The sequence below is a fragment of the Hyposmocoma kahamanoa genome, unplaced genomic scaffold (assembly GCF_003589595.1).
Source record: "Hyposmocoma kahamanoa isolate Upper Pololo Valley unplaced genomic scaffold, ASM358959v1 93, whole genome shotgun sequence".
Taxonomy (NCBI): Eukaryota; Metazoa; Arthropoda; class Insecta; order Lepidoptera; family Cosmopterigidae; genus Hyposmocoma; species Hyposmocoma kahamanoa.
This window is the reverse complement of record NW_020654810.1, coordinates 25,412,680-25,424,049: the sequence shown is the minus strand read 5'-3', so window position 1 is coordinate 25,424,049 and position 11,370 is coordinate 25,412,680. Positions and strand designations below refer to the sequence as shown.

Genomic DNA, 11,370 nt, shown 5'->3' with positions numbered 1-11,370 from the left:
ACATCTTTCATGTAGGGAACACTAAATAGTTTATTCGCATATGCAAGCAATTGTTTCATCCTTAAATCAATGATAATTGTAATTGTTAATTTTTTTTTTATTATTATTTTAGATTATTCTTTGTATCATATTGGCTAACTCTCAATTTTTAGTGCCTTATACATCTTTAGCGACTTGGCACCTTGTATGGTGAACGTATGCTTATTTCCAAGATTGTTTTAAGTTGATGGTGCATTTATAAATAAATACTACATTTTATGTTCATTTTTGACTAATCGGCCGCCATTTTTACCAATGTTTTACAACAGAGTTTGCAAATGTGTGCGTGTATTTTGATGTAAACGCGTAGGTTTTTAAAATGAAAAAGAAATAGAAACCGGGAAGGAGCCGGCTTCACTTGGAGCGCGCGCTGTGATTGTTTGAGATTTATTAGAAAGCTAATAGTACTCCATATTATCAAGGACAGGTTACTACGCGTTTGCTACTGAATATTTTGAAATTTTGAATATAAGTTTTTCAAATGGTAGGGTAGGCGCGCTGTCTAGTACAGTTTTTTGATAATACATGGAAAATTTCAGGCAATGCCGGGGCAATCGAGTTATGTGGACGCCTCGCCACTGATAGGCTGTCAAATTGTGAGATATAATACAAAGGACTTGGTTAGAGGGAACATGAAGTTTTCAGATCATTATAACGCAATAGTTGTTAGTCGTAAGGCTCTTTTGTTTTCCCTCTATATTTGGCAATAATTCTCAAATTCGTTCTCCAAGAGTAATGTCTTCCATATCCCAGGTCTGTTCATTGCTCTGGGTACTATTTTATTTCCGGTGTTAGTACTAAAAAAAATACTGTTTTTTCTTTACTGTCTTTTGTTGCGTGGATAGAGTTGTTGTTACGTTTTGTTAGGTTCCTTTTCATATTTCCTTTTAATGTCTCTATTTTTTTAATACATTCTAATGAAATAGGTTAATAATGCAACCTTTAACCTCTCTAAAAATCTAATCATAAATACATATAATCAGTTAATAAGCAGAACTTTACTGTACATTGATATTGGTCTGACTGTTAATATTACTATCAATTGCACAAGTACAATCTCAGTCTTTTGAATACTTTCCGAAAACTATTAGTTCTGTAAAACTGACCAAGTAAGTAGTGACTTTATTATTTGCAGGACTGGAACATTTTCGTTGGCGAACAACACTTCGAGAACGGGCTGCGTTGGCTGGAGCGACGCGTGGCGCTGAAGCAGGCGGCGCTGCGCGGATTCTTCACGTACTCGGACCTGCACGTTAGCGGCGACGGCGCGCTGCTTGCCGAGGCTCTACGCGCGCTGGCAGCTTCTTGCGCGTTGACGGCGCTAGGATACCTGGCCAGCCTGTTGGCGCTCCTCACCTCCACGCTGGTGATCTCGCACGTGTGCCTACCGCAACTGCAGCGCCTGTCTGCGCCGGCGACCGACCCCGCAGCCGCCTTGCACGACGTGGCGACCCTTACGGTTGCACCCTCGCAATTGCAGCTCCCTCCTTCTGTTACCAATTCCTCGCTGGACCTACTCCCCCTGCTGCAGGCGCCTGATGCGGATCCCGTCCGATGCTGCACGCAATGGCTCAAGTATCACGAGAGTACCGCCAAGAAGGCTTGGTCCGACCCGGTGGTTGTGTACGACTGGAAGGCTTTTGAGCCTTGGTGGTCGCGGACCTCTGTCCTCAACTGGTTGTATCAGAGTTCGCTAGTTAACCCGATGCAGAGGTGGCTCGAAAAGATCAACGAGTACGCCGATCTTTTAAAGAAGGCGTTGGATGCGGAACCATTGCAGGCAGTCAAGTGTGAAGACTATGATAAAGTGAAAGACTCGAGTGAGCAGAAGTGTGTGCGGCAGTGGCTTAACCTGAGTAAGCTTAGTGCCCTGGTTGTGTCTATCTCTGACCGATGATTGCCTTTTGCGTGAAACGACGATTCGATGACGAAACGATCGCGCAGATTATGGAAATGTGTTAGTGACCCCTATTGCTTCTCGTGTGTTTTAATTTAGTGGCGAATCACAGGAAAGCTTCATTTTAAGCAATTTTCTCTGTTATATATTTTTATTGTACTTAGAATAATGTTCGTGTAAAAATACAGTTCTTGAATTTAGCTCTTCAAATGATAACACCGACTAGTATAACCTTGAATGCATGTTAGTTTTTTAATACAAAGGATGCATGATGAAATGAACTAAGAAGGTCGTCTGGTGCTATCGATCGCCACTGTACTGGTTGTATATTGCTGACTTTGACAGATTTTTCTGTTCTTTCGAATTAGCGTCCCCGCCTCTCTCGGTGCCCCGGCAAGTTCCATTCGTTTAAACAGAGCGAATAGAAGTTAGTTACCGTCTTACAAAAAGAGTAAAAGTGAGGATTTTTGTATGCATTGCAATGATGTAAGAATGTTCAGATGAAATAGCCTACAAAGGTCTTGACTATCAAAATGTTCATGAACCTATCCATGTGCACAATGAGGATATTGAGAAAGACTTTTGTATATGTACAAATCTATCACTTGTTAACTATTTAATCAACATTAGTATGTATATTTTTGTATGATGTGTATTTATAACGCGTGATGAAGTTCTTGAATAAATGTCGGCAACGGATGACTCGGTATCATTTAAAACACACATTATTTTACAAAGCGCATAACTTTATTTCGATAATGTGTAAATTAATTTACAATTTACTTTGTTTGCTATGCGTTATTCACCACAAATAAATTCAATTTCAGTAGGGTAATTTTCAGGTTAGTTTTCTGTACTTATAATAATTTCGGTGGGAATTATTATTAGGCATTTAATTATTCGAGTAAATTTTCGCAAAATATTAAATAATATTTCAGGTGATATTATTCTACAACATTTAAATAATAGAATAGCTACCTAAACCAGGTAGAGAAAACTAGCCTGAAAATTACCCAGTACAATGTTGTATGATAAGCATATTTTAAAAATGGTGAAACAGAAGAAATCTTTTTCCACAGAAACCACATTTCATCAGTCCTCCAAACGTTTGCATTATTCCGCGTCACTCACCATTCCTAGCAAATCCCTAGTATTTTCGTGGTCACCATAATCAGGCTTTGATACAATTTGCGATTATTATAACAGTTTTTATTATAAAATAACCGACCTCGAAAGTTTGCTTCGTTCCGTTATTGAGGTGTTTTATTTTCACTGGAATTAAATCTATATCGTACACAGATGTGCCAAGTTTAGTTAAAATCGGTTAACGGAAAGTGGGTGACATTGCGACAAAGGACTATCCACACACATCAAGGCCGTGCCCGGGACGTGGCCGGGGCGTGCTAGTTTGTATGAACTGCGAGCCCGTCCCGGCGCCGGCCCGTCCACGTTCCGGGCACGGCCCGGCCCGGATATGTGTGGATAGACCATAAACCGGCTTCATCCCCTAATTTGCCAGCCTAAGGCAGCAAATTCAGAAAGACGGCGGCGGCGCGTATAGCGAAGTTCGAGGTTTTTATTTATTGCAATTCACATGTAATATTCTATGTATATCAAACATATGAAACCCAGAAGGGCGTAGCAATGTATGAGACAGACAGACCGAAGGTTTAATCTAATATAATTATTCATCTATTTTGTTTAATACAATAACATCTAATCATGAAAATATTCTTCCGAGGAGTAAAAACATTTATTTAGCAGAAATTGCTTTAGAACATTATAAAAAAATTATCACGTCGTTCATTTTTTAATAGATCGTTTATTATAAATTTTTCTTGCCATTGAATTTGGGCTACTGCTATGTATTTTCAGTTTCTTCCTTCCTCCCTCCTTCAGTCCTAATCCTAAATCCTTAATCCTCTCAATAAAGCTAAATTGTTTTTAAATCGTGTCTCAGAGCGTCGTGTTTGATCTAAAACTGAGGATTTTTTTATTACAAATACGCAAGTTGCGAAAATATAAATACATGTTTGTGTTAAGATTCCCAGTTTTTTTAAATGCAGTTGGCAACTTTCTGGATATTTGCCAGTATTCGTACACACTTTTTTTGTAGGATAAATATATCATGAATGTCAGTCCTGTTCCCCAAAGTATGATCCCGTACCTGAGTTGTAATAAGCAGCAAGTGCAGCTTTCATGTTTGTGATTTTGTTTAGTTCTCCTAGAGCATATACGAATTTTGACAATTTGCTTTTTTCATCTTTTTGACGTGTGCTTTCCAATTGACATTAGAATCAATATCGAATCCTTGAGAGGATGGAAAAAAATAAATAAAAGAAATCGAATCCCAGCAAAGTGAAGGTGTCTACGCATTCCACCTTTATAGATTTGTACTTAAAATTTATATTCAAAGGTTTTCTTTGATACGACCTAAATTGCATAATTTTTGTTTTTGAAAAGATATTTCTAAGTTATGATCAGACAAAAATTGTGTCTGTATACTGTACAAGACACGATTACGTGCAATGTACGCGCAAACGAACCCCCACACAGTTGTGAATTTGTGGCCTTAGAGGTAGAACATTTTCTTCTAATTTCATTAACACCACTACGGAGGTACCCCCTTACCCCCTTTCCAACAAAAAAGAATTATAGAAAGCGGTTTACAAAACTACATTATTTAATATCGGAGCAACCACGTGACGTAGGTACACACAAGAAAACACGAATAACACGAGAACCACCTTTGAAGTTTGCTAAAATATGCTATTTTTCACTCCTGCCACTGGGCTCACACGCCTATAATCCCATGGGACTACAGTATAAGTTTATATTCTATTGGTTCCTATATTCACGGAATTGACGCTACTAACTTTTTTAAACGTGTATGTAGCAACTGCAATCCTATGGTGATTCTATAGGATTCTAAGATATTTTTTCCATCACGAAACTCCTGAGATCTCAAGGCAAAGAAATACTATTTATTTACCAAATTCACAAACGAAAAAAAACGCTATTTGCAATCAAAACATGTAATAAATTGAACAAAATACACCCAACAAAATTCTCAGACAAAAAGCATTTACTTGTTCACTGATGATTTACCAACTCCATCTGAGGTTCCATTAAAAAAATCATCGTTGTCTACTTGTTGTTTTTTCTAGTGTTTGTTATCTGATTCTTATAACGTCTATTGTTATATTTTGCATCATTTTTCAGTATCTGTAAAATATTTAAAATATTTCTATTTTTCTTTCCCAACTTTTTGTTAAGTTTTGTATGCCATCCTTCCAAGCAATTGTTGGTCCGGTGGCGTTCACCGAATGTAGTCCAAACTTTGTGATACTTTTGTTTTTAAACCAAAAATTTATCACGTAAGTGTTAAATGTTTTAATTTCTTTATTTCCTGATAATTTACATTTTATATACGCCCATGATAGGATTGAAGTTGCTACATACTTGTTTAAAAAAGTTAGTAAACATCAATCCCGTAAATATAGTAACCAAGAGGATTTTTAACTTTTTTTTTCCTGTGAAACTTAATAATAATAACGCACACACTCAACATAGCCCCGCACTAGGGAAACCCTGTGTCGCGGGTGCCATGGACACACACATAGACAACCACAAATTACACCCAAACTCACGAGAGAAATAATTGTAGGCCATACAAATATTTCTCCCGGCCCGGGAATCGAACCTGGGACCTCTGCGTGGCAGTCCGGTATGGTAACCGTTCGGCCACGGAGGCAGTTTTGTATACATGCACTCAAAAAAACATCAAGATCGACCCTCGACTTGTTTTTATCGCAAGCGGTGTAGAGTTCAATTTAAATCTTGAGTTTTTAAACTTGACATGGTCTTGACCCTCTGTAAATAAAATTCGCTCGTGTAGAAATAAAAAAAATACTTCTAATTTTTGTCGTGCGAGTTTCAGTCGTAAGCGCGTTACCAAAATATTGTAGCGTAACTGCTACACACATTTGTCTCGTGCGCAGCTAGCGCGTCTTAGTAGCGGTCTAGTTGAGGGCCTGAAGCGATGGGACGCGCAGCGCACGTGAGTCACCCTTTAAGTTGGAAGCTATGTCCGGATAAAGCCGCATGACACTGCGACTGGCATCACCGGCACTAGCCCGGAGAGTTAGGAGGATATGGTAGATACCCTCCGGTCCCTCCAGCCGCTTAGGTTATTGGGCACTGGAGAGACGTCGTTTTTCGGCGGGAAGTGAGCGTGTCATACAGCTCCGCCACCAATAAGATTTGGTAGTGGACTTTGAGTCGACGGCTTAACGGTGGCAATCGCTAGTTATGCAATGCGCAACGGGAAATGAGTATACCTACAGCTCCGGTAGGTATCTGAAAAATAGGTAGGGTACTGTACGTGCACCCGAGGCACTAGACTCTCGAAGAACCGGATGAAGTCAAGTGACAGAGGTCTGTGACAACCCTGTCCTATAATATTGGCTGGTCCGGGGTCAGAACCTGAACTTGTAAGGTTCCTGTGCGCGCACAGGTTAGGTAGGGTGCACTTCTCGTAAGGGTAGGTTGGGAGGGTCACTATAATCAAAACTAACGTAGAAAGATATGGAGCTTGTTCGTCATTTATTTTTCCAAGCATCAATCACCCAATAGCGAATACAAGTAGTCATGTAAAGAAGTGCCAAGAACAAAAAAGTAACGTATTAGTGTCGTCATTGTTAAAGCCTCACGGCGCCCAAGTCGCAAGAAGCCGCTCGAATGCTACCAAGTGTCGACGCTCGATTCCATATTTGCAAAACACAAATTTGTACTTTAATAATGGGAAAATAGAGACGAATATACTATAGGCGAAAAACATGACGCGTCGCGACGCTTCGACTCTGCGCCAGTGTGAGTTGAGCCTATTTTCCCGGAAAAATTTGAAAATATGATTCCATGGTTCCTATTGTTTTTGGTCAACTTTTGACAGGCCAAATGTGGAAAAATGTTACAGGGAAAATATTTGCTTTTCTAATAAATATGATTTGTTCAAAATGGAAATTTTTATACTCAAAAAGATCAGCCACTTCAGCGCCCAGAGATAAAAGTTTGCAGTGTTGCCAATTTGTGGAGAATTCCCCAAATTGCGGGAAATGTCAACTTTTTTTTGGGAATTTTTGTTTGGAGTTTGGCGCTATGTGCGGAAAATGCGACGATTCTAACAATCTATTTTACCATTTTTTTCATCTATCGATTGCTGATGCATCGCTAGTTTGATGATAAAAGCACTACTTATTTATTTATGAACGATATCGATATTTTTTAAACATAGCATATCCCCTGCTTATATAGCAATATTTATAATTATTATTAGCAAGCCACATAAATATAATTATTCGGTAGATATTTCAAGTACCTACTTTGTCCTAAATTGTAAAATTACTACCTTCTTTCCGACCCTTCCTTCAGGTCGGACCCCGGGATGAAGAAAAACGAAATCAACTATTGCCAAACAAAACCGAGCAGTTGATACTTTCACACCACAACTTGCCACTCGTCAAGTTTAAATATTAAATTAAGGTCTAAACTTAATTTAACTCATTGATTACTTCTAACCTTAGTGTAACGAATTACAGATAGTTACAATTTGAGTTTCTTAACTCTTTGATACATTTTTATGCGATGGATGTATGGCCATAATAATATAATATATGTGGGGAATACGAACTTTGCTCTCCCCAAATTTGGGGATTTTAACCATGGTTTTTGGGGCTTTTGAATAATGAGCATTGGCAACGCTTTGTGTGACGTATCAATATCATATGGATTATGGTATCACTGTGCAAGGTTATGAATGAAAATTTAAAAACCTACTTCACACTTCAACTTTACTATTATTTGTTTTCGTGATCGAGCGAGTGCACGGTTTTCAGTTTCGTTAATTAATTGCTAAAATGAAATCATTTGTTATCGCCCTTTCAGCTATATTAACAGTATCTACAGCTTTGCAAGACACAGATATCGTGTCCGCAAGAATCGAGGTACGTCCTTGTTTTCTCCTCCGATATAGTGGCGTTGTATTTAATTAGTTTTTATTTAATTATTAGTTTGATCGGTGTGGTCTATGCGCAGAGTTGCCGAGGGTGTTCGCTGAATCGTCTGCCGGAAGTGAAGAAATTCATTCTGGACGACGCTCCGAAATATGAGAGATTACAAGTGAACTTCATAACAGGGGCGCCGCCGGAGCTTGTCCTGCTTGGCGAAGGCGACGCCGAACTCGAGCGTCTCGCGCTTTCAAGCCTGACACGAGAGCAGTGTAATGAACTACTGATAAGCAGAGGTTTCAAGCAAGCCACCAATAAATCGGATCTTTAAACGGATACAAAATCAGCAAACTTTTATCATTAACCACAACTTAAAAAAATAAAATGACTCCCTAAGGATAGAGGTCTTTTGGGGGCAGTACTTTAAAATTGTGTTTCTTTACGTTAAGTTTGTTTTTCTAGTAAGAGATTGCTCTGTAAAACTACTATTTTTCACATAATCAAGTTCCTCTTTCAATATCACATATCTTTGGGGCGTCATTCTTGTAGTCAGTGTTTCTCTTTAGTATACTCAGTGTTAGAAATTTTTTGGTAAAGCTGTTAAAGCACAAACCACTGGCGGAACTTCATCAAAATGCTGTTTATAAAGGTCATCATCAACTTGTGTGAACAAACTGCCAATAGACATTCAGCAACAGAATTATCATTCTTTGTTAATCCACAACTGCTATGCTGTAGAAAAGTTGCACAAGTTTACATTCCAAAATGCTTCTTGTTTGATAACACTTATATGGAGAATGGCCATGTTGTGTTGTTGTGCAGGAAGTACCCTACTTGTGCAAGTTAACAATGTGTCATTTCAGACATGCCAATAAACATGAAGGTAATTAAATTAACTATTAGATTCTCAATTTTATATGGGTATTTCTGGTATGTAAAAGTAGTTATAAATCATAACTTCATAGCGTTCCATACGTTTGTCTTTATTATTATTAGCGTGATTTGTCGAGGCCCTGCAGAACTCTAATTTTGTGATCACTAACAATCACTACTCTGAGGCAAGACCAATAGAAATAAAGAATTTGCTTAGCTTCAATGTTGGCCTCTGCCTGGGCATACAAATGCTCATAGGGAATGTCATTAACTAGTACTTCTCTTGCTAAAATGAACAATAGGTATACTGTTGTCTGTGTATTGATATAAGTATCAGTATGTCCATATACAGTAATATATAAACATGTACATTATAATTTTATTACACTTTTATCTCATAGATGTCCTGTGTACTGTTTTATTTTAAATTCCAGTTGCATTGCACACAAGTAGTTTAGAATTTGACAATGGGTAACAAAATGAGTATAGATAGATTCCCTAACCTTAACATTAGGCATACAAATAAATTGAAAGCAATAATATGCTTTCAATTTCTACATTTATTTACTTACTATGAAGGTGAGGAAAAATACTGGTTTTTCCCTGTCCTCCGATGGTTGGAGGAGCAGGAATTTCGCCTCGTCAAAACTACATAATGATTAAAAAAGGTACCTACTTTTGACAATATGGTGACTCGATATCCTAAATTTGAATTCAATGGAAAAAATATCGAAGTTTTTCAAAATTTACAAAACTGAACTATCGTGTAATGCACTGAACGAACAACTTGGATCAATCACGGGCTAAAACGAATTTCTTCATAATGGTAATGGTAGGTATTGACATTTTTGAAAAGTTGAATAATATTTTGGGTGTGGTCGCTTGCTGATACGCCAGAGTTAAGACCCGAGTTACTCATTTTAATTTTTAAATAGAGCACGTAACTGCTTCGAAGCCTAGATGATCTAGGCTAGCTGGAGAGCTTAATGAGATAACAAGGACTTAGAAAAACAACATGTATATTGTCATGATAGCCTAAGAAGGAAGTCCTCAGATTAAGTACTTATCGCCCGCCCTTGTAATGTGCAGTTAACGATATTAATCAGCAAACTAAGCCAGGTATTACAATTGTTAATTTCTTTAATTACTTACTACATGATAAATTTTTTTAGGATTATTTTCTTTGAAGTTGACTTGTTGAGCAGATAAAGAAAAGTAGACCATTTTGATGACAATAGAATAACTCAGTGTTAGAAGAGGACTGCTAATCGCGGATACAAGACAGCGTAGTCGGGTATTTAGTACTTATTGGTACACCAGATATCGCGCCGAGTACCACATAGTTATTGTAACATTGACAAGCGGCAGTTTATCAAAGCAATAATTTCTAATGATTACAAACAAACCAACTAGATGGCGCTTATTTCACAGATTTTTTATGAATAACTGCGGGCTATTCTTTTATTTAGTTCAGAATTAGCACCATTTACCCCATTAGCAAGTGGTCCTTTTTACAAATTACTTTTGTTACTTTGTGCACCGTACGCTGACATCAAAATGTTCACAAGCGCATCATTTATTAGTTATGTCAACAAAAACATAATATAATTTTTAGTAATATTTAAAAGTTATTGACTGTATCGAATTTGGCTAGAGTATAAGAATGGTTTTAAGCTTAGGGATCCACGTGGCCGCTGCATCGCAACTCTGGTCGGAAAGCTGAGAGGCTTCCGTGTCAACATACACCGAAATTGACACAGGCCCAAGCATAGATGTGGGCCCAACGTTAAACGTTAAACGTGATACATAAATGATATTTTATTGTGAGGATATTTAACTATTTATTTCTTAAGTGTAGTGAGTTTTACTTCTGTGTACTGCTTTTGTGTGAGCAATACCTATAATAAGAATGACAGGATATCTAGAAAGCGACTCAGTCGAAATACATGTTTGCATAAGACCGCATGAAACAAAATTAATATTATGTGATCGCACAATTTAAATTACGGTTAAATATTTATTGACTTTCTTACTGATATTCGCTGACGGTGGTTATCCGCACAAGAATTTGCTACGATCGGTCACCGCGGGCCGGTCCGCCCGTAGTTAAAGTAAAGTACAGTCAACTACGAAATAGTGATGGGGTAATTTATATCTGTTATAAGTATTCGCGTACGATTGTACTTAATCTACTTTTACCAACTGTAGTAACAAAACCCCTCGAATAAAACAGCTCGAATAATCTATAAAAGATATCGCAATTTTCTTAATGGTCTCTTAAACAGACTCAAAGCTAACTATGAAAACGAAATTCTTTCTACAAGCAAAGACAACCCCAGAAAGCTTTGGTCCCATATTAAATAAATATGTCATATAAAGAAGGTGCATAACGGTCCAACTGAACTAGCTTATACAAAGCCAGACCCTCAGGCTTCTCTCAATTACTGCAATAATTACTTGGCTAATATCGGTAATAACCTGGCCAATGTTACCTTAGAAAAACTCCGTTACTCAGACATCCTTAGCAAATGCGGTCAACATTTAGACGTCAAAGCC

At 37.9% G+C, this 11,370-nt stretch overlaps 2 protein-coding genes across 2 annotated transcripts in view; both read left to right on the top strand.

The window, feature by feature from the left end:
- The window catches only part of LOC113237200 (protein CNPPD1), a 13,423-nt gene extending 10,770 nt beyond the window's left edge, over positions 1-2,653 (top strand). Inside the window, exon 5 of the mRNA XM_026473538.1 lies at positions 1,175-2,653. Within this exon, the coding sequence (XP_026329323.1) occupies positions 1,175-1,936 (762 nt within the window). The 3' untranslated portion in view covers positions 1,937-2,653. The remainder of the gene's footprint in view (positions 1-1,174) is intronic.
- A 5,130-nt stretch (positions 2,654-7,783) lies between these two features.
- Positions 7,784-9,235, top strand: LOC113237201 (selenoprotein M-like). The gene is made up of 2 exons (XM_026473539.1): positions 7,784-7,938; positions 8,030-9,235. The coding sequence occupies exons 1-2, from the start codon at positions 7,852-7,854 to the stop codon at positions 8,270-8,272; spliced, it is 330 nt and encodes a 109-aa protein (XP_026329324.1). The 5' UTR covers positions 7,784-7,851; the 3' UTR covers positions 8,273-9,235.
- Positions 9,236-11,370: the final 2,135 nt, after the last annotated feature.

Coding starts and splice junctions, on each gene's coding strand:
- LOC113237201 (XM_026473539.1), top strand. CDS start 7,852: ATGAAATCATTTGTTATCGCCCTTTCAGCTATATTAACAGTATCTACA. Junction 7,939..8,029: donor TCGTGTCCGCAAGAATCGAG/GTACGTCCTTGT, acceptor GTCTATGCGCAG/AGTTGCCGAGGGTGTTCGCT.